The sequence below is a fragment of the Fistularia commersonii genome, chromosome 6 (assembly GCF_037954325.1).
Source record: "Fistularia commersonii isolate RoL2024-O1a breed Wild chromosome 6, RoL_Fcom_v1.0, whole genome shotgun sequence".
Taxonomy (NCBI): domain Eukaryota; kingdom Metazoa; phylum Chordata; class Actinopteri; order Syngnathiformes; family Fistulariidae; genus Fistularia; species Fistularia commersonii.
In genome coordinates, this window is record NC_141289.1 from 11555979 (window position 1) to 11582922 (window position 26944).

The 26944-nt window shown below is 39.4% G+C and overlaps 1 protein-coding gene across 2 annotated transcripts in view; it reads left to right on the forward strand.

Moving 5' to 3' along the window:
- The window catches only part of LOC147233360 (interleukin-1 receptor accessory protein-like 1), a 235907-nt gene that overhangs the window by 132924 nt on the left and 76039 nt on the right, over positions 1–26944 (forward strand). For both annotated transcript variants that reach the window (XM_086148079.1, XM_086148080.1), the window contains exon 6: positions 15927–16001. In XM_086148079.1, coding sequence (XP_086004205.1) covers positions 15927–16001 — 75 coding nt within the window. The remainder of the gene's footprint in view (positions 1–15926; positions 16002–26944) is intronic.

The window sequence follows — 26944 nt, forward strand, 5'->3', positions numbered from 1 at the left end:
GATGGATGTCATTTCATAGGTGTAAAGGGGTCACGTCTAGTCCCTGACCTCCTAATAAATCCATTAATTTACTTAAACTATCTTTTATGTAAGGGGTAACTGCCATTTTTAGTCCACTCGTCACTTCTATTGATTAGATAGTATTTCAGCTCGATCCTGTGGCATGTTTCTTTGAAATCTACTATTTTTTTTTCTTTGTTTTTCATTGGGCATTTTTAATCTAAAATGAAAAGATATTATGAATTGACCAGTCACATATGTTTAAAGATCCTGACTGTCATTTCACTGCTATTCATTTATGCAGTGGGTCTGGCACCGGCCTCTATTAGGAACAGTACACTGACTACGGGCACAACTCTGATAGCATTCATATCTGCATGACTGCATATCTGTTTTAAACATCACCTTCTGTGCCTCTGTCTAAAGTCTCTCTAAACTGTCTCTTTACCTCCAGTTTCTCAATCAAACCAAAATTAAGCCCTCATATTGTTTCACCTTCTAAGGCAGAATGAGCTATTATCAAGCTTGCCCTCATTTGAAGTGGAAGGAAAAAAAATCACAATACATTTACCTCCTTCAGGGACAAAAGAGGAGAGTCAGAAGAAATTGTGTCAGATTTAATGATCCTACTGTAATTTAATTGCTAGAAACATTACGAGCCACAATTCAAGTAAGTTGAGAATTTTGCAGTGAGCACCCACATTCTAAATTGAAGGTTTAAATTAAATTCCCCTAAACCTCTGTTTGTCTTTAGAGCAATGCATCACAGCTATTTATAAAAAGATGGGGGGGGGGGGGGAGTTGAGCTCTATTTTTGCACAGAATATCTGTCTTTTTCCAGAAGTCTGTGATTTGCATATTTGTTTCCCCTTTTCCCTTTTATCTATGTATAGTACATCTCTCCTGCATGACTCCAGCAGCTCACAGGGTTAAATAACACTTGCCAGCTATCAGTGTGGTTCATGGAAAGAGCGGCTTGTATGGTGCATATTTTCTGTTTTTATACTGCCAGGTCAAATATCTAGATTCCGATGCTCTGGTGACACAAATGACTTACAGCCCTTTGCCTTTTCAAAACAACTGGCAAACGAAAATTAGGTTAAGGCAGGTAAATCTAGGGTGTCTCAGCTGACTACTAGTACTGTTTTGGCCATATAGGCCCCTTAGGGACAAGACATTCATGGGGGTAAGCACAATATAGCATTCATGGGGGGAAGCACCAGCAATATAGGGCACCATGATGGCAGAACTACCGCTGCTGGCATCCAGCCCCAACTACTGACCTGTTTAAACAGCTGGAACGTTTGGCACTTCCCACCTCAGGAGATTTGTTGGGCCACTGGCAAAGAGGTTGCGTGGAAGGAAGGGTAGGGTGGGGGTTGGGAGTCATTGTGGTGAAGCTGGGGGAGGATTCGTAGCTCTACAACGAGGAGCTTCTCTGCAGCAATAGCACCAAGCAGGAGGCAGGGGAGGTTCGTAAGGGGGGGGGGTTATGTTGAATACTTTGGTTGGCAAACAAAATTAATTTTTGGGCAAGACACACTTCCCAAGTGGAACTGTTTTCTGTTTGTTTTTTTCCAGTGCTTGCTCAGTGCTGGGGTGTGAGAGGTTACCAACTACTCAAAAGGGACACTTAGCAACTCAATGGCAGGGCTTTAAAGAGGACCAAGTAGTCAATGGAATGAGAGATAACTGGACAGTTTTTGGCGCTGGGATGTTTTACAACTCAGAAATAAATAATACGATTATTGCATGATCACTTCTCATTGAGTCACATTTTTTTTTTGCGCCTAGAGATTGGCGAGAAATAAAACAGGTAAATTATATAGACGTTTGTAATGTGCTTCCGAACAGGGAAGAGCTTTGATAATAAAGATAAGTGTTTTGTTCCCTCAATGCTGCTGTGTATCATTTTATTAGACTCAAAACCCAGCTTTAAATGCAAGGACCGGTGACAATCAAATAGTCTCTTCCCAGAGTTGCTTGTGTTTCATTCCAGGGTGGCTGTGGCTCAGTTAGTAGAGTGTCCGTCCAATCAAAAGGCTGTTGGTCCAATCCCCCTCTCCTCTAATCTAGATGCCAGAATGTCCTTGTCAAATGTCACAAATGTATTCATAAATTAAAAAAAAAAAAAACACATACATATATATCAGTTAATTGTGTTAATATCAAGAGGATGAATAAGAGTAAATTTAGTTGTTTGATTACGTTATAGTACACCCTCAAGAACTTTTTCCATGAATGATTGGTAGTATCCATTTCTACTTCCCTTCCAATTTACAGGCCAACTTCTTGTTTCAGCTTTGTACTTTGGGCAGTTGGGAATGATTTTTGCCAATACAATATGTTGGCCTTATTGTCTGAAATACTTTTGGTGAATCTTAACTATCTGACCTTAGTTCCTAGCATATTCAAGCAAGCCATATATACACTATATGGCCAAAAGTATTCCCTTACCTGACTTGAGTCGCATATGAACTTAAGTGGCATCCCATTCCTAATCCATAGGGTTCAATATGAGGTTGGTCCACCGTTTGCAGCTATAACAGTCAAGTTCATCCACACCAGACTCTCCACTGCTTGAGTCCAGTGGCAGAGTGCTTTACACCACTGCATCCGACACATTGCACTTTGTGATGTGTGGCTTGGATGCAGCCCCTCGGCCATGGAAACCCATTCTATGAAGCTCTCTGCGCACTGTTCTTGAGCTAATCTGAAGGTCACATGAAGTTTGGAGGTCTGTAATGATTGAGTCTGTAGAAAGTTCGCGATTGCTTTGCAGCATGCGCCTCAGCATCCGCTGACCCCACTCCGTTTCCATGGCTTACCACTTGCTGGTAAGCCATGAGTTGCTGTCATTCCCAAACATTTCTTTGTTCTTATAATACAGCTCAAAGTTATCTGTGGAATCTTTAGGAGCAAGGAAATTTCACAACCGGATTTGTTGCACAGGTTGCATCCTATCGTAGTTCGACGTTGGAATTCCATGAGCTCCTTAAAGCAGCCCATTCTTTCACAAATGTTTGTAAAAATGCATGCTGAGGATCCAGCCCAACTGTAACCCTGAGAGGAAGAAGAGCAGTATAGACAATGAATGGAGGATTTATTCACCTGTACTGGAGATGTTTTGAAGATCATCTTTGCAGGATGGTTACCATAAGAGGTTCAATATTCAGCTGTCTTTTTGCAGCCAAGACTTATACATTGACACATTTTTCCAATTCTAGCAGTAGTCATCTTGTTATGAAGGCTGATTTCATTCCCCTGCTTTTTCCAAACCAGTTTAGTTGTGAGGGGAAAGGGGACCCATCACATAACGGTAGTCTTTTATGCAGGGTTCATGATCTTTCCCCCGTGTTGCTCATTTTCTTTTGCAGTGCCCTTGCGGCTTCTGAAATAACATTGTTAAAATAAAAGCCATCTCTGTGACACCCATCCCTGTTGGGTCGGTTGTAAAGAGCTTGGCTTTTTCTGTACATATTCATATATTTGGTATATTCCCAAGTCTGCTCATAATGTGCAGAGTTTTATAAAATCTAAAAATGAAAATGTCCGCTCCCTGTTTGTCTGTGTGTGAACTTTGTGATATTTGCTGTTGCGATGATTGTTGTAATTTCAAGAACAATGTATAATACATGCGCTTTACTGAACAAAGAAAATGTAGCAATTCAGGATAACGTAATATAATCTAAGCATCAGGGTTCATCGTGTCCTTCAATCATCTTAGCAATCATGAGAGAGTGAATGTTTTTATGCATCTATATGTGGCCCTGTGATTGACTGATGAAAGGTCCAGGGCAAACATCGCCGCCCACCTAATGAGGGCTGGGAGAGGCTCCAGCCCCTCTCCCATTAACCTGACTCCAGGACAAACAGCATAGATAATTAATTAACTAATTAATAAAAGTTTTGATTAAGAGGTAATTCATTTTTGAAAATAAGTTGAAAAAATAAAAACAAGTCTAATTAATTGTATAGACATTTTAAAATGTACTTTTAAAAGTACATTTTAAAATGTCTGAAGTGTAGCCTACTGATAGATTAACGATTTTTTTGTGTCAGTGCAAAAATGCAGTCAAAAAAGTTAAGTCTCAGACTCTAATTTGGGATATAAGTCGACACTAATTAAAAAGAGGAAAAAATTTTTTTACCAAACCTTAAACTCAGTCCTAATGGTGGAGAAATCTCCTATATTCTATATAATGTTCAATTCCTACAGAACAGAGTAAATAGAAATTTGTCGTGACTGCAGATGAGATCTACGAGATGAGTGATCTACCAAGTCAAATAAAGATAAAGTTTGTCCTTGGGAAGTGTGATGTAAAACTAAAAGAAATCATCTTTTTGAGCTGGAGGAGACAACTTGTAAAATCTTAATTAAAAGATAATATCAGACATGGCTTTGCTTATGGAAAATAGGAAAATAATGGACTAAAAAGAGACATTTTTACAGACAGAGCAGAGAAATAATTCACTATGAAGGGGTAGCCAGAATGAGAGAGAACATATTTGCTGCGGGGAGAGAGTTGGCATTTTTAATATTCACAGCAATGAAGTCTGAATATGGAAACTGCGTGCGCAGAGCATCATTTGGCATAAGATAGTTCATTCTCGACACTCGTTCTTCTGTTTGTCTCTTTTTCACAACTCATCGCAGCAAAAACAAAGTGTAATTAATGCAATCATGGTTAATTAAAAAACACAGCCTCAGTTTACACATCTGACTTAGTGCAACTTTTTTCACATGATTGCAAATGTTCAAACAAGAGCTTCTCACAATTTCTGTAACTTCACTCCAAACTAAGTTTTCAGTTCTTTGACCGTTTTGCTAAAACATCTACATTCCAGTTTTCTTTTCTGTTTAATATAGGAAGTTTAGTAGTACCCAAGGCCAGACTATATTTCGATAGCCATAACATCATACAAATACATCTGTAGAAATATTCCTTTTTATTGAACTCAATAAATGTATTAAGGGTCACCAGAAATGGGCTTTGGGTAATGTAGAAGAATTTATGACAGTCAGAATTCAATATCAATTCATTTTGCTTCATTATTGGAAAGTTGATATGTATTAGCTGTTGAGTAGCTAGATTTAAAGCTTGGAAAAATAGCGAGTAATGTTTGCTGAGAATGCAGTGTGTGGAAGAACTGTGTTAATCAATAGTGCATTTTTCCTCAACTCACCCTTAAAGATGTTATATCAGAAACTACAGGATATTCACGGTCAGTACTTTTCTATAAGTCTAAATGCTCTCCAGTTTAAATGAACTGAAATCTAGCTAATGTTTCTGTACATGAGCCTCATCATGAATAAGTGCCTTTTAATTTCACAGGGTTTCCTGCGCTTTTCAAATAACATGAATACATTTCCCCTGCAGAGGATAAAAAGCTTCCCAGAATACTGATGTGCAGATGAGACAGAGAAACATTAACACTTTAGTTTTTCCTGAACCTTGTATACTTCTCGATTTATTTTCACACCATAAAGATGAGCGATTAGGATGCTTAAAGGGCAAGATAATAATGATTGGAAGAGAGAGTAGGGAAACCATGTCATCATAGTAATAAACACGTCCGTCACTTTGTCACTTTCAGGTAAAATTGATTTAAATACAATATGTGTATCTAGTTTATTCTGTAGCTCTTCAAAAAAATGGTCAAAACAAAGTGTTGGGTTTCGCCAAAGGATATGAATCATCCTGCATGTTTGTTAAACAACGCACATAGTTCAGTATCAACTCCCCTCAACTGTAAAGGCTGTAATTCATTTCAGGTTTAGTCACAAATAACATCTGAGGCTGGAAAAACACTGGATTCCAGGTAAACATAAATGATGTATAGCCCCTTCCTTTAACCAGTACTTTTTTAACAGAGACTCGAAAACAAACACCAGGCAAAAAAATACTTTTCTGACCTTTCTGGATAATTTGTGTGTGTGTGCGTGTGTGTGTGTGTGTGTGTGTTGGGAGGTTGTGCCAATATCAAAATGGAAATACAGAATATTTATTTATTTTGTATTAAAATAAAATATGCGTTTCTAAATAATAATATAAACAAAGAATGGACAGATTCACAAGTGTCATACCAAGCACCAATAAGCCTATAAGTTGTACATTTCAAAAGCAAAACTAATGTCCATTTTAAATAAAGCAGTTTGTTGAAACGGTTCAGGTAGATAGGTTAATGTGCTTACATAAAATACGGACTACAATATGAATACATGCATTATGCATTACAAGGGTCCTTTTGTTCAAATGCCCTGCTAGTTTTACAGATGTTGAAAAGTGCATCTTCAAAAATTTGAAGACATGTTGATTTTAACCTACAGAGCCCAGTGACTCAATTGAAAAAACCCAATCAGTGTGAAGGTTTGTTTTTCTTCAAAATCATGGCTCGATGAAGAAAACTCATTTTTTTATTGATAGGAAGCAGCCTCCTTACACAACATGTCCAATCAGCTTCTTGCACAGTATCTCTCCATCTCTAGATACAGTGGGCTATAAAACAGATTTCATAAACCATCCCAAGCTTCCTAGCAACCACTCCTTTCTCTCTGACTAATCCTCGACTCTTCCCCTGTGGGATATTTTAGGCCAGGCGGCTTGAAACATATCAACTTCCCTCCTCTCCTCCTCCCCACCACCTCTCCCCTTCCTTATCGTTGAATAAATAACACATTGCTGGAGCACGTGGCGTCTGCTGAGGAAGCAGTTGAGTAATGAGCGCAAGCCTCAAAAATTAATAAGCAACTCTTTCTCAGCAGCTTTTGATTAGGCGCACATGTTCCAAGTTTGAAGAGTTTTATGTTCAGCAGGGCAAATGTTTGCAATGGCTGAGGTTCAAAAAAAAAAAAAAAAAAGTGTGGATCAAATTTGAAAAGACATCTCATTATATAAAAAAAAATAAAATAAAAATCTCTGCATGCCACACGTGACCATTGTGAATGATTATGTGTAATGCCTCCCATTTCAAAGCGCAAGTATCTGCTGGAGAGTCAAGTCACATCAGCAATTCCCACTGCCTCCAGTGATATGATTTATGTGATTTCCCCTGAATATATTGTACCACATTGTGAGCCCTCTCCTATTCAATTGTTTTGATGGATCTTCTAAAACAACATCTTTTTCAGCACAGAAATATACAGTACCCTTAATATTCTCTGTTCCTGCAGGGTTTTTATATTGGTATTTTTCAATGAATATCCTCAGACAATGGTGCAAAGTCATTTCTTTAGGGTTTACTTTTTTCCAGTTCTATATATTCCAATCCTTTCGAACATCACCATTTGGACTCGGGAGTGTCCCGGTGCTTCTAGCTCAATTTTAACAAGCAGTATTCCCTTTCCGATAAAAGATTTAGCTTTTGCACCTCAAATATCCATCAGAGCAAGTGACTGCAGTTCAAGAGAGTACGCTAAAAGGTTCAGTATCCTTTCAACTTCACGGGATGAGCAAAAAGAAATTTGATGACTGCGGAGTGATTTCCATCACCAGACCTTGTAGCAAAACAGCTGCTTGTGTCGTGTCAAAGTTGTGCAGAGAAGTTGTGGACTGAGGATAAAAAAAAATTGAGGTTACTCATGGATGTGAGGTTACACAAAGAAGAGTACGGGACATTGTTAAGGCAGAGAAGCAGTGGAGATGAACAGGTTCGGTGTCAGCAAACACGGCAACTTTGGATCTGGATTATTGAGGGAGCAAAAAAGCAATTGTTTTACCGGACATGTTAATATTTCAACAGTTCTCTATTGGTTAATGGGTAATAAATGAGACCGTCCCAACAACAGAGGTCTTGGGGTTATTTGGCTGCATATGTTTGTCTCTCTCATTGGAAAAGGCTGCTATTAATCGCCTCTCGAAGATTTGAGTTTCCTGGGGAATAACCCTACATGATTATAAAATAAGAAAAATCAAAAAACAAAGTGAAATTCAAGTATCTAAAACCCCCATACACTCCTGCCCTGAAATGAGATTCAGCCAATTGCTGTTATTTCCAAAAGTAGGAGGTCAGTTTGGTCAATTTTTGAATGCTAAGGCATGCGATAATTGCACCCTCAGGAAAAAGATGGAAAATAATCTTCTCGAAAAAAACTCAAATTTGTTCAATAGTAGACCTTCAGGGACTGTTTGGAGTTGTCTTTTTTTCTTTTTGCCTTTTTTGTTTCCAAGTGAAAGGTCATCACAGGCATTATTTCCAGTGATTTCACAGTAATGGGCAGCGCAGTGGCGCCATGGTTAGCACTTCGACTTCACAGCACGAAGGACCCTGGTTCAATTCAGACAATGGGAATTGTGTAGTTAGCATGTTCTCCTTGTGTCTGGGTGGGTTTCCTCCAGGCTCTCTGGTTTTTCCGTGTTTCCATCGTCATCTTATTTTTTTCGTTTTAGCTGTTCCCTGCAGGGGTCGCCACAGTGAACCCTCTTGCCACAGTGAACCCTCTGCTTGCCTACGTCTTATGCTGTCCTGCATCCTCTCATACCAACTAACTTCATAGCATCTTCCACTGCATCCATTAATCTCCACTTTGGTCTTCCTCTTGAGCTCAAATGTTCCCTTCATATGAAGACAAAACAGACTTTTAACAGAACATATTTTTTAATATTTTTATACTGTTGGACAGTCATACTGCTTCGAAGTCAAGGAAACTTTCAAGGTGGTAGAGGTTTAACCTGTCAAAACAAAAAACAGGATTTGGATACTTTTTAGAATTGTTTTGTGAGAAGGTAAAAATAAGTTGAAAGTTAGATCAGTTAGAATTATCAGAAAATCTGCAGCATGGATACAGTACAGGTACAGTTTAGTACATTGTTGGAAATAAATGCAAGCAATCATTTTAATTGGGATATCTGAAGAAAATGTCCAACTGGATTCAATAAACAAAGAAGACTTATGATCAAATAAAGCAAGTAAAGTATACCCCGGACAAAATTATTGATATTTCTCTCCTTTGTACAAGAGCCCCCTCTGGCACTGGCAGATTTCAGCTCTCTCCAAGGATTCCACGATTGAGGTCAAGACTCTTTGCTTGCCAGTTTAAAAGAGTCCATCTTTTCCCTTCCAATCCTCTATTCTGCTGCTTGGCTTTGTGTGGTCACTTTCGTGCTGAAAGAACAGCGACCTTTTTCTTAAACTTGCTTTTCTGACAGTGGATAACACATTACTGTCTTGGATGCAGTTTTTTTTTATTTTTTTTTATCAATTGTTCCATACATGCAGTCTCCTCTATACCAGCAGCCGTAGACGCGTAGAGTACAATGATCCCAGGGTACATTTTATGTCTGCACTTCATTCTTCATTATGTTTCATGAGGCATTCTAACCATTTAAATATATTATCTGCAGTTATCTCTAAAATATTTGGAATTACAACTTTGGTGGAAGTAAACATTTTACCATATCTTGAGGCAAACCGCGAATCAGTTCAAGACACTCTCATGAAGGCTATTTTATATTTCAATAGTTTTAATGCTAAATACTATCTGCCTGTAAGCAGTTCCAGATGAGCTAAATTAATGAAATGTAGGGTACGAAATGTGCCCTCACTTAAACAATTTATGTCAATTCATAAAAGTCTATTATAATATCTATAAAGTGCGTCTCATGTAGGACACAATGGAATAAAAAAAACATTAATTTGTCAAATTTTTGTCCATTACAGCTATCAGTGAGAATAATGGGGTTAGAGGTTTCCAATAAACCTACTGCATGTTTTTGGAAGATTTAGCAGATATTATTATTTTGAACGCAATTCTATATGTTGAAATTCAATCTATCAGTGCTTCCATTTCTCCCAACAGCAATATAATGTAATTATTACTGGTGTGATGCTTCCACCCATCGTGTAGTCTGCTTTTTTCTGAAGAAACAGATCGTGACAAACAATCAGAAAGAAAATCTTTACATCAACCTAATTAACACACCCGATCTAGGGGGGGAAAAAAGCAATGACTTGAATTGCTTCCTGTAGTGTGGCCATCTGTGGGCTTATCTTTTTTTTTTCACTTGTGTATAACTACAAAGGTTTTCTTCTCCATCACACCAAAACCGCTGTCATTTCTTTTTGCATCTTTGACTATCACACATACACACAGAAACATCAGTCATCCTCATCTACGTCTGCTGAAGAGGTGTATAATGAAGTGTGTGCAGAAGACCACCGTACCCTCTCACTCCCTCCCTCCGCCCCCTCTCTCTCGTTTCATCATCCCTCACCTCAACCCTGAGAGCCATAAAAAGAGACGGACCAAGTGACAAAGATGCACAGTGAGTGACGGACAGATGGGGGCGGAGGGGGAGAAGACTTAATGGGAGAGAACAGGGTCCTTTTTTCCTGTTTCATGACTCCATCCCCTCCATCTATCATGTAATCACAAGTAGGGAAGATTACAGGGTCTGTGAGGGACACTTTTAACATTTTCTCCCAAGCTGCTTCCCACATAGGAATTGTCAGTGTTGTGCATGCTGGCATATTTGTTCACACTAGAAGTGTGCATGGAAGCAGGTCAGACAGGATGCATTTCCAGCCCTTTAGCAAAAAGCCTGCCCACTCCCACTCATAATAACCTACCGCAGAGTTATGATTTTACAGTTAAAGACCATTGAGCCTTACTAATGTACCTTGAATTTGTTTCTGTGTTTCTATGCCCTTAAGCGTGGCAGGATCCTGGTGATAAACAGCCACAGGTCGCTGATTTGGATGAAGGGCATCCAAATCAAGTTAAATACCCTTCTAGTGCTTTGTTACTTCTAGCGTTAAATGTCTACCTCCTGTTCTTTGAGCTCATTAAAATGTTTCCCAGAGCTCAGACTACCTCAGGCTTGAGATTTCATCTATAACAGCTTCATTTCACTGGCAAATTTGAAAGGACTATCTTCTTTTTTTAATGACACAGGCACATATACTTTGAATCAGTCTTCTTTGTTTATGTTACAAAATGGGATGCCATTTATTTATTTAGTTATTTATTTATAACGGACATTTCTGGTAAACGCTACCTAAGCTTTTCACAACACACTCATTGTTGAGTTTGCTGCAGAACTAAATTCAGAGTTTGATATCTATTAAAACTTTTATTTTCTTTGACACTCAAAAACACTTTGATGCATTCAGTATATCAAAGGCCAGAGGTTTGCACATAAATAGGGGCCATTATTAAATAGAAAGATAAGAGGGGGCGGAACAAAGGAAGACCAGAGAGTAGGCTGAGGTGGGGTGAAAGAAATGGATGTGATGCAAGACAGAGAAGAAAATGAAGAAGAAAAGATGCAGAATTTAGAATTAACTCTATTTTGCAATGGTAATGAACAGGGTGACAGATGAGTTTAGATAGGAATATCCATGGATTATGTTTCTTTGCAGACAATGTTGTGCTCTGTAGCTAGAGCAGTATCAGGTGGAGGGAATCTAGAGAGGTGGAAGTATGCTCTGGGAAGGGAATCAAGGTTACCTACATCAAGACTCAATACATGTGTGACAATGAAGTTACAGGAGTAGAGTTAAAGAATATGGAGGATTTCGGTACTTACGGTCAACAGTGGAAAAACAGGTTGGAATGGGTAGAGAAAAGTGTCGGGGTATTGTGTGAAGAAAATAGAGTATCAGCAAGAATGAAAGGAAAGATGCACAAGATGTTGATGAGACCAGCAATGTTTATCGGTTTAGAGACCGTGGTTTTGAGGAAAAAAAAAGAAGACGAGCCGGAGGTAGCGCGGATGAGAATGTTGAGGTTTCCTTTGAGAGTGGGGAGGTTGGATAATGTGGATGGATCATATCAGATAGGATCAGTTGCTGTCCCTCTGATGGACACATCAGAGGGACAGCACATGTTAGATGTTTTGGAGCTAAAGTCAGAGAGCTCAGACCAAGATGGTTTAGACATGTACAGAGGGAGGATAGTTAATATCTGGAGAGACGGTTAATGAGGTTAGAACTACCAAGTAGGAGGCCTAGAGGGAGACTGAAAAGGGGATGTATGGATAAAGAGGACATGAAGTTAGTTGGTGTGTGAGAAAAGGATACTAAGTAGAGGATGAACGGGACAGCCAAAAGGAAAATAAGTTATCACAGGGAAATTTATGAAAAAGGAGCAGATTTCTTCAATGGAAACTGATGGAGGCTCAAAAATGTCCTGATAAGCTGTGAGGACAATTCTCTTATCGGAGTTTTCATTCTAAAGGTGAAGCCCAGTCAGTTAAGTATTCGTATCATCCCATTTGTTCATCTTGAATAATGACTTTGCTAAAATTGTGAGGAGCCTTATGCATAATCCCCCTCTGGGCCTCAACCTACATCCTAGAGCTGCTGTTAGCTGTACCTACATTTCATGACTCATCCTTGTTTGCTGTCATATCAGAGAATGGAAAGTTTGATCCAATATATATAAATGCTGTGTTTGTAAGACAGAGTGGATGTTTAGGTTTTCCTGGATACAGAAAGACAGAATTTGTTACACAGTCATTTGGTGATTTTCAGTTTTTCATTGCAATTTCCATTTTGTGTTTCTCATTTGGTTTCCTGGCAATCGATGTTGTTTATCCAAATCAACTTGAGCTTTCAGAACAGCAGGTTGAAGCCATATAAGCCCGCACCTTGAGTGCTCCCCCATAATGATGTAGATAATTTTTACTGATATTCTGAATTAAAGTTTTTGTATTACAAGGCCAAACTTCTTTGTGTCATGAATTAGAATATTATTTTATTTTATTGCATGACACAAGTATTTGATCACCTACCAACCAATAAGAATTGGGGCTCTCACAGACCTATTTGTTCTTCTTCGAAAAGCCCTCCTGTCCACCCATTACCTGTATAAACTGCCCCAGTTTAAACTCAGTAGGTACGTGTATAAAAGACACCTGTCCACACTCAATCGAACAAACTCCAACCTCTCCATAATGGCCAAAACCAGACAGCTGTGTATGGACATCAGGGATAAAATTGTTGACCTGCACAAGGCATTGGATGGGCTATAGGACACTAGGCAAGCAGCTTGTTGAGAAGGCAACAACTGTTAGGAAAATTATTACAAAATGAAAGAAGTTCAAGATGACAGTCAACCTCCCTTGGTCTGGGGCTCCATGCAAGATGTCACCTCGCGGGGCATCAGTGATCATGAGGAGGGTGAGGGATCAGCCCAGAACTGCTCTGGTCAATGACATGAAGAGAACTGGGAACACAGTCTCAGAGAAAACCATTAGTAACACACTACGCCATCAAGGTTTAAAATTCTGCTGTGCACGCAAGGTCCCCCTGCTCAAGTCAGCACATGTCCAGGCCCATTAGAAGTTTGCCGATGATCACCTGGATGATCCAGAGGAGTAATGGAAGAAGGTCATGTGGTCTGATGGTCTCCACTCACTGTGTTTGGGGGAACAAAAAGGATGAGTACAATCCCAAGAACACCATCCCAACCTTGAAGCATGAAGGTGGAAACATCATTCTTTGGAGATGCATTTCTGCCAAGGGGACAGGACGACTGCACCGCATTGAGGGAAGGGTGGAAGGGCCTATGTATCGCAAGATCTTGGCCAACAACCTCCTTCCCGCAGTAAGAGCCTTGAAGATGGGTTGTGGCTGGGTCTTCCAGCATGACCCAAAACACACAGCCAGGGAACTAAAGAGTGGCTCCGTAAGAAGCATCTCTGGGTCCTGGAGTGGCCTATCCAATCTCCAGACCTGAACCCAATAGAAAATCTTTGGAAGGAGCTGAAAGTCCATATTACCTGGCGATTACCCTAAAACCTGAAGGATCTGGAGAAGATCTGGATGGAGGCGTGGGCCTAAATCCCTGCTGCAGTGTGTGACAACCTGGTCACAAACTACAGGGAACATTGATCTCTGTAATTACCAACAAAGGTTTCTGTACCAAACATTAAGTTCTGTTTTTCTGCTGCATCAAATACTTATGTCATGCAGTATAAAGCAAATGAAGTACTTAAATATCATACAATGTGTTTTTTCTGGATTTCAATTTTAGATTCTATCACTCACTGCTGATGGGTACCTATGATAAAAATTTCAGACTTCCACATGCTTTGCAAGTGGGAAAAAACGAAAAATCAGCTGTGAATCAAATACTTGTTCTCCCCACTGTACTTCAAACTAACAATGCAGCCAATGAGCCGTGGCTCCATGTTTGATGTTTTCTAATCCCAGCTGAGTTTTCTATCTGCATTGCTATAAATAGTAGCCACATCTTTGCCCGCGCACCATTTTCTCTCCACAAATTTAACATTGTCTTGTGTAAGACAAATCATCGGAGCAGAAAAACTCGTTTTTCTTTTCATGTCGTAATGAAACAAAATAATCTCAGCGTATTTCATCAAGAAAAAAGGTCATTAAGGTAATGAGATTTTTTTCATACAGCATTGCAGTAAGCCAACCAAGAGGCAAGCTATAATTCACAGCAGTTCATTTTTGAATTTTAATTAATGAGCTCACGTACACACCTCATTTTTTTCCTGCATTGAGCCAACTCATCTCAACAAATGGCACCGATCTTAATTGTGGAAAAAATTTTGATTTCTCAGAAATTTGTTTTGACATCAAAAATATGCATTTTGAATGACTCTCTGACATTTCCAGCCACTTTGATCACCAGACATGTCTGATTCAAATGTTATTTTCTTGGCAAAATCAAAGTCAAAGCAGTGTCTGAAGTTTGCGGCCTGTTGAAAGGGCTTTGTCATTGTCCTTCGTTCAATGTGTCACCACGTAATTCTCCTGCCTTCTCATATTTAAAAAGCAAAACCCACAGCTTGCTACTATACATATACATATGTATATATATATATATATATATAGTTATGAATGATTTCATGCTTGTACACATGCATACACCCACACATCCACAGGTATAGAGAATACAGTATATGTGCAGAAATACCACAATATACCACAGCATACTAAGGCGATGATTCATCTATGAGGCTACGTAAGAGATTACATATTGGATCTTTGGTGGGTATTAGTTTGAGATATCTCTAGGAATAGATAAGAGTGGGTTGATAACTTCCAAATCAGGATGTCAACTCAAATTGTAAATGTATCCTTGTTTGATGCTTGCCAAAAGTCTGTTACTCATACTTTATACTTGTATTTGAGTTTTTTTTTCTCAAGATGAAGGCCTGCTGAAGGAATAAACTGGGAAAAACAGTTTTCGATCAGGATTTTGGTACTGAGACAGTACCAGATTACTGGATGTGACTCCATTGTGATGTCACTCCATTTGTGGTTATAGAAAACTTTTTTTTTCCTTTTTTTGCAGCTTCAACCCAGTAACCAACCAGAACCCACTATGATACAACTGTGAAGACTAGAATCAATTATGGAATCAGTACAATAATGAGCCTCTTGGTACTAAGCAGCTGTTTAATCGGAGAGAGGCTAAAAACGGGAGCTGGAATGTACAATATTGAAATGGAAATGTTAAAGTATTTGAAATTAGCGGTTTGTTCATGGCTTACATATGGCATATTACAGGTTTTCGTTTTTATTGTCCTATTTGATTCTTAAGTAGTAGTATACAAATCCATGCTGAAATTTCAAGAAATTGTGCTCAAATGCTCAAAATGTGAATTGAAGTAATAGTATGTCTCAAAATGAAAATATAGATTTAAAAAAGTCAAAATCTGGTTCATAGCTTCTAGAAATGGGGCTTTGTATTGTAGACCGAGTCGAAGCTCACTTACAAAAGTGCCTTATGGAAGTAGCTTTTGCCTTACGTGTTAATTTCTAAAGCTGTGAATGGAAAATAAGTTACAATGATTCTTCCACTTTATCCTTGTCCACGATTTAAATAATATATAACGGTTTGTTCCCATTTTAATGCAGCTTTTGTAGTGGTATTTAATGAATAAATCATACTCCTGCTTTCCATGAGGGAGAAGAATGCAGAATGTAATGTTCTCTTTGTCTTTTCACAGCTCCCTTGACGGACAGGCCGCCAAAAATTCTTTTCCCCTCGGAAAATCAAATGAGCATCATCGAAATGGCACTAGGTAAGGATACAGGAATCATATAGATGATGTCTTATCCACCCACCCATGGTACAAATGGTGTCATATTTTCTTGCTTGTTGCGATGGCATTGTTTCAGATTTTTAGATCAGCCCCTCAAAGCCAGTTCCTCTAAAGTAGGTCCTGCTCTACTTAACTGGGGATTTGTGTTTAATGATACATATGGTGCCCATATGATGGAAAAGACCAGGCCCAGTGATTTAGCACAAGACCTTTACTTTGCTAGTTCATGTATTGCATTTTCAAGAGGCATCTCTGTTTGATCAATTTTATTTGTTGCATTTAATATAATGTCCCTTTCTTCATTGAAATCCATGTGAAAAAAAAATCACAATACTCTATATATAGTATATTCACTATACTTATGTTCTTTTCTTTTCATTTCTGTTACTGATTGGCTGCTGTAAATAAACATCAAGCACTTACCCTTCACAGCCCACCTACCCTTCCAATTTTCTCCAAAAAAAAGGCACTAGAACTTTTATGAAAAATTTGAAGGTTGGTTGGGAAAATGTGGATATGTTGAAAGTAAAAGGTTGCAGGTGCATCATGATGGTGTCTGTATCAGGTAGCTGAAGATCATACTCTCATAGACTTTAGAATAGAATAGAATAGAATAGAATAGAATAGAATAATTTCACAGATGGGAAATTTCAATGATTTAGTATGGTTGGGTTTTGTAAAATATCGGTTTTTGGTTGGAAACTATTCATCCATTAAACAGGCATAATTTGTAACCACCCAAGATGCTAATTCCAAGACAGAGATGGAAATGCTAATCCAGGGGTGCAGTGGTGAAATTGCATTTCAATTTTATGGAAGATTTTATTTCAACATCGTCTTCCAGTTAGGAGGAAAGCCTCTGGGAGACATATCTCATCCATTGGTGTCAAAGTAGTTTCCAATCGTTTCACAACTATTCTTATGAATGCATTGTTTATTTTTCATGCAGGATCTGGTCATGCATGTGGTATGTTGAAACAAAGGTACATGAAAATACCTCAGGGATGTATTTCATGAAAAAATACTGATGTTGTCCTTTATACGCTTATTTTATCACTGTGATTGTAAACAGAATGATGGAGATTTGTAAAGAAAGTCCCGCAGGTGGGTTTGGTTGGTTTTAGTTGTGGTGCTTGCTGCTCAGATTAGTGTTCAGTGATTTACTTTGATTTATGTATCTGCTCACTCCTTCTCGCTTTCCTTTGTTCAAATGGGCCTTGGTTTGTCATGGTGATAGAAAGGAGGATGAGTCATTTGTCACATTTGTGTATGAAAAGAAAGTGATTCACAAGTATTAAAGCTGTATCCCCAGCTTTTCCTCCCCCAAGCCTTAGGAGAGCCACTTGAGCGTCATTGTGTTTGCACTTACTGTATTTGTCATGGTATCTTTTGCATCATAGATGTAAACTGTATTTGTTCAGCACTAATGAATCAGCAATTAACTGAAGTGGTACTTCAATTATAACCATACCTGATCCCTGTGCATTGTCTACAAATTTATAATGTTACTTCAGATAGCTGCTTATAATTACTATGCATTTTATGCAACGGTGTCTTTAATGCTGTACCAGCTTGTGATGTCCCCGGGATTCATGGAAAAATCCCCACTTTGTACCTTTCTGGGTCCATCTGATTTAGTATTGAAGAAATTATGATCTGATTTTTAATATTTACATCCTCAGGCTCAAATTATTCAGTGTTCTTCATGTTTTCTGATGATTTGTTTTTTTCCAAAACGGGGATTTTTAACTTTTTATTTTATATTATTTTATTGAAAAATTCTATTCCCTCAGGCCTTCTATTTTCATCTTTGATTGTCAGAGGAGGCTTGGAGGGAACCATGTGTTTCTGATGCTCCAACTGTGCCCCCATTGATATTTGACATTGTCAGCAGGTCTGTGTACATAATATATGAACAACTAGTTGATTTTCAAGCCCACATATTGCTTCTTCTCAGTGTTGAGCAGGCATGCGGCTGTCATCGTATATATTTTCAGGGTTGTGGCAGTCGTGGTGTATTTTTAATATTAATATCCCCATAAAATATTGAAGTAAAAACTGTTTTAGCTGACAGTTAATTAGCTGGTGAGAAGAAGAAAAAGCTAGCTGTGGTAACTGGACATAAAGAGGTATTTCTCAAGCTGTGTAAATTGAAGGCCTTAATTATTTAACGCATAATTTCCTGCTACCTGTTTTTTTTTTTTTTTTGTTGTTTTTTGATTGTTTTTGACTGATTTTAAAAGGAGTTAATTAAAATGTTTTGTGTAAACATGTCTCAGCTTCCAAGAAGCTTATCTCAATGGTGTTCCCTGTGTGGTAGACCAGATATGCTGTAGTTCAGGGGTCGTATTTCAGAGTGAGAGTTTAACACGCACTGTTTCGGGATTTGCGAGTGTCAAATATCTGGTTACTAATCGTCTTTATGAACGGCTTTGTTTGTGGTTGGTTTACTGACCAATTGTGCCACTTGAGAAGTCAAAACATATGTTGACTAAATTACTTTATCCTTTTTTGCCTACCAATCCAGATTTTGATTGGGAATTAGATTTACTTTCAAACATTTGTTGCCTTTGGCATGTTCTGTTCATTTTGGGAATACCCAACATGTTCCCCTGTGATCTTGCCTGGCTCTTTTAACATCTGGCAACTGCATTCTCTGGGTATTTCATTCATTCCCCTGACACTTGATGTCGGGACATTGAGGTGAGGTCTCACAAATTGCTGTGAACACAAATCTAAGTGTCTGCTTGCTTTATACCTCACCAAATCCGTGTTCCCATATAAATGCTTTGCTAACAGAGGCTATCCACCTTATGATACGAGTTTGCATCGTCTGCCCCTAATGTTCACTGTCCCCAAAGAGCTCTTTTTGTCAAAATAATTCAATCCATTCTCGGAGTGTAATGTTCATTGTTCCCTCACAGTACATATTTCTTTTTTTATGGACCTTGGTTACTGTCTTTCTCACTTTTGGAAGCTTTTGAAAACTCAAAGGGGTGAATTTGGTGTTTTCATTACAAGAAGCCCAGCAACATATTGGCAATATGAAAAGAGGCTCAGGGTCACAAGTTAATACCAAACCTCAAGATACAGTCTCTTGTTGCAGAGGAGTTTGTAAAAGAATTTGTGCTTTTTTATTGACAAAGACATTGGATTTGTATCCTTTGAGATTATCTTCATGTAAATGTAGTTTGTTGTCTCTTATTCAGAGAAAATCCATTATCAACTATAAAACGTGGCAGAAATGCATTTCCAAACTGTAAGGAAACCAATGTCTACACACATACAGATTGAACTCCAAGTTACGCAATCTTTGTTGAAAAAATAAAGATGGCAATTAATTTGCAGTTTTTTAACAACCTTGTCACACATTCCCAATCACTCCAACAACTTTTGATTTTTTATTAATGTGCTGTGAGAATTTTGTCTCATTGACTAAGGGGCGGAGGAAGGCGTGTTTAGAAGGGAGTGATGAGGATAGATAGGCTCTGGAAAGTCCATCATTAGGTCATCACATGTTAGATGTTTTGGAAATAAGATCCGAGAGGCCAGATTGAGATGGTTTGGTCATGTACAGAAGTGGGAGTGGTAACTGGTAGAAAGATGCTAAGATTGGAATTGCCAGGCAGGTGCAACGCCAGACTATTGCTTTGTGCCCACAATCATTTTTCAAGTATATTATAAAACTCTAGCATCAGTCTTTGCAGTCAAACTCACAGGGAGGGATAAAATAACATAACAACATAAAAATAGTATGGCGGTTTGAAACATACCCATGGCTAAAACTGAATTCTATTCTATTCAATTCTATTGCTGCAGCAAGAAAAAGGGCAACGTGGGACTTCCCTACCTATTTACTTGTAATTACAGGTAAAGACAGACATTCTAAAAGAAAACGACAATTGTATATGACATCTTATGTTGAAAGCTTCAGAGTTTAATATATCTGTCCTAAAATCAGGAAAACATTGTACAATACATACAATGTGCAATGAAAACAAGTTCCAAGTACCAATTTTGGTTCTCCTGCCAATTTAAAAAGTTACATTTCTAAAGCAGTAAGTTGTTCTTTTTGCCGTCTCTTATTTATTTTTATGTCATGTTTTTTATTTATTTGTTTATTGCAGTCTGTTGGGGACATTAGTTCCACAGCAATCCTCATCAAATCCATGTCAGGTGTCCACAGATGTGCAGTGGCCCGAATGATCTGCTTTTAATAGCACATCAAATTAGTTATTGATTTTTTTTTTTAAATTCATTTGTTTATCTTCATTATGTGACAGATTGACATGCAGTAGTATTTTACACATTTGTTTTGTGCATACTAAAGGTATGTTTCCATTTGATGTCAAGGTGATGTTATGAGTCAGTTCGAGTGAACTGATCATTCTGTTACCTCATATTACATTCCCAAAATTAATTGGGCAGATGTATGATTTTGATTTTTTTCTTTAAAAAGATGTTTATTGTAACTTTATCCAGACATGGATATTTCTGTACATTATGGATTTGATCATTGAGGTAAGACACGAGATACCTGGTATTTTTTATTACACCATTTACAGTCATACAAACCTTCTGTATCCTTGACAAATAATGAAATGCATTTGTCTATAATATTTTGTCTAGTTGTTATCAATTTTCACTCTGAAAGGATCTGCAGCCAGGTAACATGTGCAGCTTGATTCACTGCAATGTTCCATGCTCTATCCTTTCTGGTTCAAGCAATAAAGAAGCAAATGACCTTGAATAGTACGTGTTGCTTATATAGTTCTGGGAGTGCTTTCTTTGGCCTAAACTTTACTATATTTTAATTGAATACTTTCAATTGTAAATGCAACCAAAAGCAAATGGTGAAAAGTTAAGTCATTCCAAGCTGTACTACATAGTTTTACATTAATTCAATCAATCACCCGCTCATCGATTCATTCTATTATTCCTCGTCTTGTGCACTTGGTCATGGGGGCTGCAGCCAATCCAAGCTAATGTGGTGCCAGTCAATCACAGAGCCAAATACAAAGACATACAACCGGTCAATATCGTAATTAAACCAATCGACAAATTAGAATCTTCAGTGTCCTGGGAGGAGGCTCAAGGACCCGGACACAGCCTATGCATTCAGAGTACTGCAGGAATGCTAGAGTTAGCTGTCGGATTCAAACCAGGAACCAACCGACCACTTAACAAATTGAGGCTCTGTTGTGATGTAATGTGGAGCCATGGACAATAATCCAGGATAGCGTGACCAGCATAGCCAGCATAACCCACAATAATCAGTCTACCCTGTTGCCATCTGAGAGCATAGCATGCTAGCATGCAGTGCTGCCTTGAGGGACCCGTGGAATTGTTCACACAAGGCGTTAGCCTGAGGGTGGTAGTACGATGCACCTTCACCCCCAATGACCCTGCCAGTGCTGACCAGCGTACCGAACTGTTGAACTACAGCTGAGGTTATCGTGGGACAGCCTCCGGCCACCTGATCAACCATGGTGAGCAGGGGTGTAAAACCTTACGAAGGAGGTTGACGGCTCACCAGGATGACATGGACATGGTCAAAGTGCCTGGCTAGAATTGGAAACGATTCGAGCGGCGCCCTAACATGCCGATGAATCTTAGCACGCTGGCCCGCCACACATGCAGCTGCTTGTGTGGCAACAAATCCCTGACAACAAATCCCTGTCAAAAACACTGTACTTGCACTCGCTATCCCACAGTTTGCGGCTAAAGAATGCAAGTGGCTAAAGAATGCAAGTGGCTGCCAGACATTCACTGCATGTGGTTCAACAACAGCCCCAGCTGCAATGTCAGAAGCATCAGTTGTTCGCACAATGGACGCTGTGGGTGCGGGATTGGCGAGAAGGGCTGTGTTAGTCAGGACGTCAAAAGCCTGGACCCATTCAGGAGTCCAGTTGACTGTGTCGCCTGCCTTCTTGAGCCCCAAAGACCTGTCAAGTGGCACAAGGAGATGGGCAGCATGAGGGAGGAAGCGGTTGTAAAAGTTCACCATGCCCAAGACCTCTTGCAATGCCTTGACAGAGGCCAGAAAGGAAATTCTGCGGCAAAATGCAATGACCCAAGAAGTCAGTCAGCGGCAGTTCAAACTGACACGCCCGATGTTCATCCAACTGATGGAAAACCTGTGTTGGGTGCTCTAGATGGTCATCAGCCGATGGGCTGGCAACCCGTATGTCATCAAGGAAGACAAACACGAAAGTAAGGTCACTCAGCACTGAGTTCATGAGGCTCTGAAAGGTTTGAGCGGCTCCCTTCAAGTCGAAAGATATGCGCAAGAACTTGAAAAGCACAAATGGGGGATCACTGTGGTCTTGAGCACGTATTCCGTGCGCATGGGCACCTGGTGATAACTGCACACCTGGTCCGCCTTGGAGAAAACCGTCGTACCCAACAGCCGTATGGAGAAGTCCTGAATGTGGGGGAAGGGGTAGCCGTTGTTTGCGGTGACATTGTTAAAACGCCGAAAGCAGCTGCAAGGACAAAACCCAAAACCCATCGGTCTTGGGCACCAAGGTCCATGGGCTGTTGGACTGCCTTACGATCCCCAGACATAGCAAACTTCTCTTCAGCCATGGCCTGTTTAACAAAGCACCGCACAAAATCAGGCAATCCCACTGTGGGAGTGAAATGTTCCACACGGTGTTTAGTAGCCGTGGTGGAAAATGTGGGTATAGTTAGTGACGGAAAATCGACCAGCAAACATTGATAAACATCCCCCGATGCTAAAAAAGTCACATGTGTTTGCAGCCCAGCTACCCGTCTCACAAGGATAAGTGGCAAAAGACAAAGCATCAATCGGCAATTTGCGCCATCCATGAGCAGACTGTTGGCACACAAAAGGTCTGCGTCGATGATGGGGACAGTGTTGGAGGCAATCACAAAGTCCCCTTCAAAATGGCGGCCGCAGAAACAAACAGGCACCAACCTTGAGCGGAAAGTCACAATTGAGGACCTGTTAGCCATGCTCAGTAGCGGGTCGCTGCCTATGGTCTGTATGTCTGCTCACCTTGGGGGGAGAAAGCTCTTCTGCCAGAGACCACCAGAACACCAGAATTCATATTCCATGCCTGCTGCATAGCAGCCATGTCTCTGATCAACATCACCAGGGTGTGTCCGCCGGTGCTCTTGGCTGCTATTAAGCACCATCTTGGGGCAGCTATCCCAGCCACCACATCTAGATCCGTATCTTTTGCCGTGATCTGCGGAGGCTCCAATGCCACACTCTTAAAGAAAAGGAATGCTTCAAACAGAGCAGACTCATACTACATCTTCCCCACATTGCACACGCACTTTTTCTCTCACACAAGTGTAGCCCATTTCTCTAAATGTCACAGGCTCTGCAGAATGCTTCATCGATGCCAAAGGTTCAGAGGCCCTGGGATCAATATGACATAATTTCTCTCAATTAGGCCATATTTATTCCCCTCAAGTTATTGTACATCTGTGAGTGATCCTATCTGCATTCTTGGCAAGTATCCAGATGAGCCAAAGCCCTGAGGGCAGGGGAAGACATAGTGAGATAAAGATGAAGAGACAGGAGAAAAGGCAATGCGAGAGACATGAAGGCAGGGGGATGGATGGGTGTAAAGTCAGGGTAAGGGAAGAAAAGACAGAGGGATCATTTTTGATTCAAGGACAAGATGAAATATGATGGGGTCTTGTCCTGGGTTATTACAGGTGAAAGTGGATGCATGACAGCACATCACCCCAAATGGTTAACATGCCTGTGGTGTGAAGACATAAAGCATGATTGGCATATTGGTGGCGGGGTCACTGTTGCTGATTGGAAAGGATTCTTGACAATGAAGAAGCCCCAGTAAGTGCTTTTCATATTTGTAGAAATCGCAGGGACAATGGCAGGGCCAGATCCCTAAATGATCCAAGGAGGCCAGGACCAAGTCCCCTGAATACCGTGTCAAAGTTACAAAGTTGTAAGCTTATGACACAAATTGTTGGATATGACCTGTTTAGATTACACCAGGGGCTTTTATCTGTGTGGAGTTGGCATTGTTTTCCCTGTACTTGTATGTTTCCCAGGAATTCTCCTGTATCCTGCCACAGTCCAAAAGCTTGGAAATTTTGGAGTGAGATCTGAGCTTGACTTAAATTCAAAACTCTCAACTGCTCATTTCCCTTTTCCCCATGCTTCCTGCAGCTCTGTCATGACATCACTTCTGCACTATAGTGGTGATACATTTCTTTGATAGTCCACTCATTCACACCCCAGCATTTGGGGTTATTAAAAGCATGAGGACTGACTCTGCCAATCACTCTGTGAGACAGTGCTATACCTGACACCCAATGGCTTCCATTTTAAAGGCATATTTTAGCATTGCAGTTAAACACTGCAATTTATAAAGCCCCAGTCACCTCTCTCCTTTGTTAAAAACTTATAAAAGGAATATAATTTGTTTCAATGGGTTTATTACTGAGTCTGACAAATATAATAACATATACAGATTTTCTCTTTCCTTTCCTTTCCTCTGAGCTTTAGCTTAATCTTCAATACATACAGTAGGTCATGACAATAAGCGTTGCAGCAGCTTTATGTTGTTTGACAAAAATTATCCATTTGATTGAGGTTATTCAGTTCATACTATGCTTAGATGTTGGTGCAAGTTAACCTCATATGTGCTTCATCTTTTTTTCCATTCTTGCTTGACGTCGCAACAGAATGCAAGAAGTTTCCTCTTAGTTGTAGCAACTTTCCTTCTTCCTGAGTGTGAAAATCCTGCTGAACGGGGAAATTGAGAGGCTTACATAAGTAAGGATCAGTGAAAACTTTGAATTATTTTCTCATTTTGAGTATTATTTTGCTATTTTTTTCCTCAATAAATATGTCATAGGATTATTGAACTGCAAGCCTTTTTATTGTTTGTTAAATCAAAGCATGGGTTGTTTGCAACGTCACATCCTATCGAAATGCTTGGGTTAGAAATCCATAAATTCCATACCATGTTAATGCAAATGCTACGTTTTATTTCAACCAAAAAGTCTTTTCTTGTGCTGATTGGATGCCAATGTAAGAACTGAGTACAAACAAGATTAAAACAAAGTGACAGCAAATGTTTAATTAATTGAGCAAAGGTGCATAGGCAACAAGTTTTAAATAAACGGCCACTGTAAGGGTGAGACTATTATCGCATGGTAAATCAGCAAAAAAATTACCACGCCTGAACCGTTTTTATAGCATATACTTGAAGAACAATCTTGAAAAACTAAGTAAACTAACTCATCATCATTCCTTTTGCCTGGTTGAATCAATTGCTCTTCCTGATTTTCCAACCTGACTGGTGGCCATATTGGCTCCCTTCTGCTCGCCTTTATGTGACTCTGCATCCAGTTTGGACTGAGATGACAGTGTCTCCTCGATGCCTTGAGCACAACCTTGGTTGGGCTTCGCTCCCTTTTCATCATCTTTGGTCTCAAATTAGTCTTTTTGGGCTCTCTTCCGATTGTGTATGTGTTATCATGTATTTGTTTTCAGGACGGAGAGGGAAAAAAACATTCTCTGATGTCTCGCCATAGGGCTCTGCAGACAGAATGATGGTTAGGAGAGAAGGGGAAATGACAGAGGCTGCAAAATTTGGCAAATGATACATGAGAACACAGAAAAGGACTGATCCATGATATCATGATCCAGTATATGCAACACAGTTCTGAAAAAAGTAAAAACTGGAGTTTATAAATTGCCAAATAATTACACGCAGATGAATAATGGGGGTTGTAGTGCCTCGTATTGTCAACCAATGGGATTTGTACATGCCAGAAGAAGTGATGCAATGAGTATGTTTTCCCACAAATAAAGTATTGCCTACATCCACAGTCTCCTGGGTTCATATGCGGTAATACATGGCATAAACTAAGAAGTGTTACATATATTTCTTCTATAAACTCCATGAGTCAAAGAACACCCTGTGCCTGTATCATGCATCCAAACAAGATTTATTGTTCCTCCCTAGGTTCGAACATGACATACTTGCGAAGGTTCGGACCTTTCCACAGATCTGAATATAATTGATGAAAATAGGGGAAATAATAGAAAAGAATGTTGAATAAGCCCACACGATCTCCAATTATGCACCACAATGACATCACTGACACTCAATGCTCTTGTATTCTAACATCCATTCATTATCCATTCTCCCTATCCTGCACCCAAAGTAGTAGGAGGCTGAAGCTTATCCCATCTATAGAGACATACAACCATTCACTCAGTCACATCTCGGGGCAATTTGGGGTCTAAGATGAACCTACTGCATAGTTTTCAAGTATCCTAACAATGACATGAAGTCAGAGATGAGTTTCAATTACCAGTTATTTTCTACAATTGTCATTTAAGGTAATTTGTACATTGATAATGTAATTGTTTTTATCATCATAATACTTCTGGTCATTCACTGACCTTTTTCTCTTGCATTGAAGTGGATAACTTTAAAGAAGTAATCCAAGAAGACACTAAATGAAGATATCAAAAAGGTGTTTTTTTTTTATTTCTCTAGTTCTTACAAAGGAAATGAACAAACTCACCTGCTAATGTGATATTCCTATTTATTACAACACACTCCTATATATTTATTTTGGATCTGGAATGTGTTTGACAACCAATGGAACCGATGTGCAATGTACCTCAAAATGTTCAAAGATTTCCAGGTTGCCTCTGAAAGAAACAGCAGCCACTGCTCCAGCTCCCTTAGCAGCGCTCTGTTTTAATTTCTGAGACTTGGGCAAACCACAACATGCAAGGCTTTGTCTCTTCTGCATGCAGCTAACACATACCATACTATTCACATTCCCCTTACAAGCATAAATCTGATGGTGTGACAATGTGGTTGTCCAAGTGAATGTAATTTTCCCACTTCCCTTATTCTTCTTTTGTTTGTTTTGTTTTCTCAAAATTATGCCTG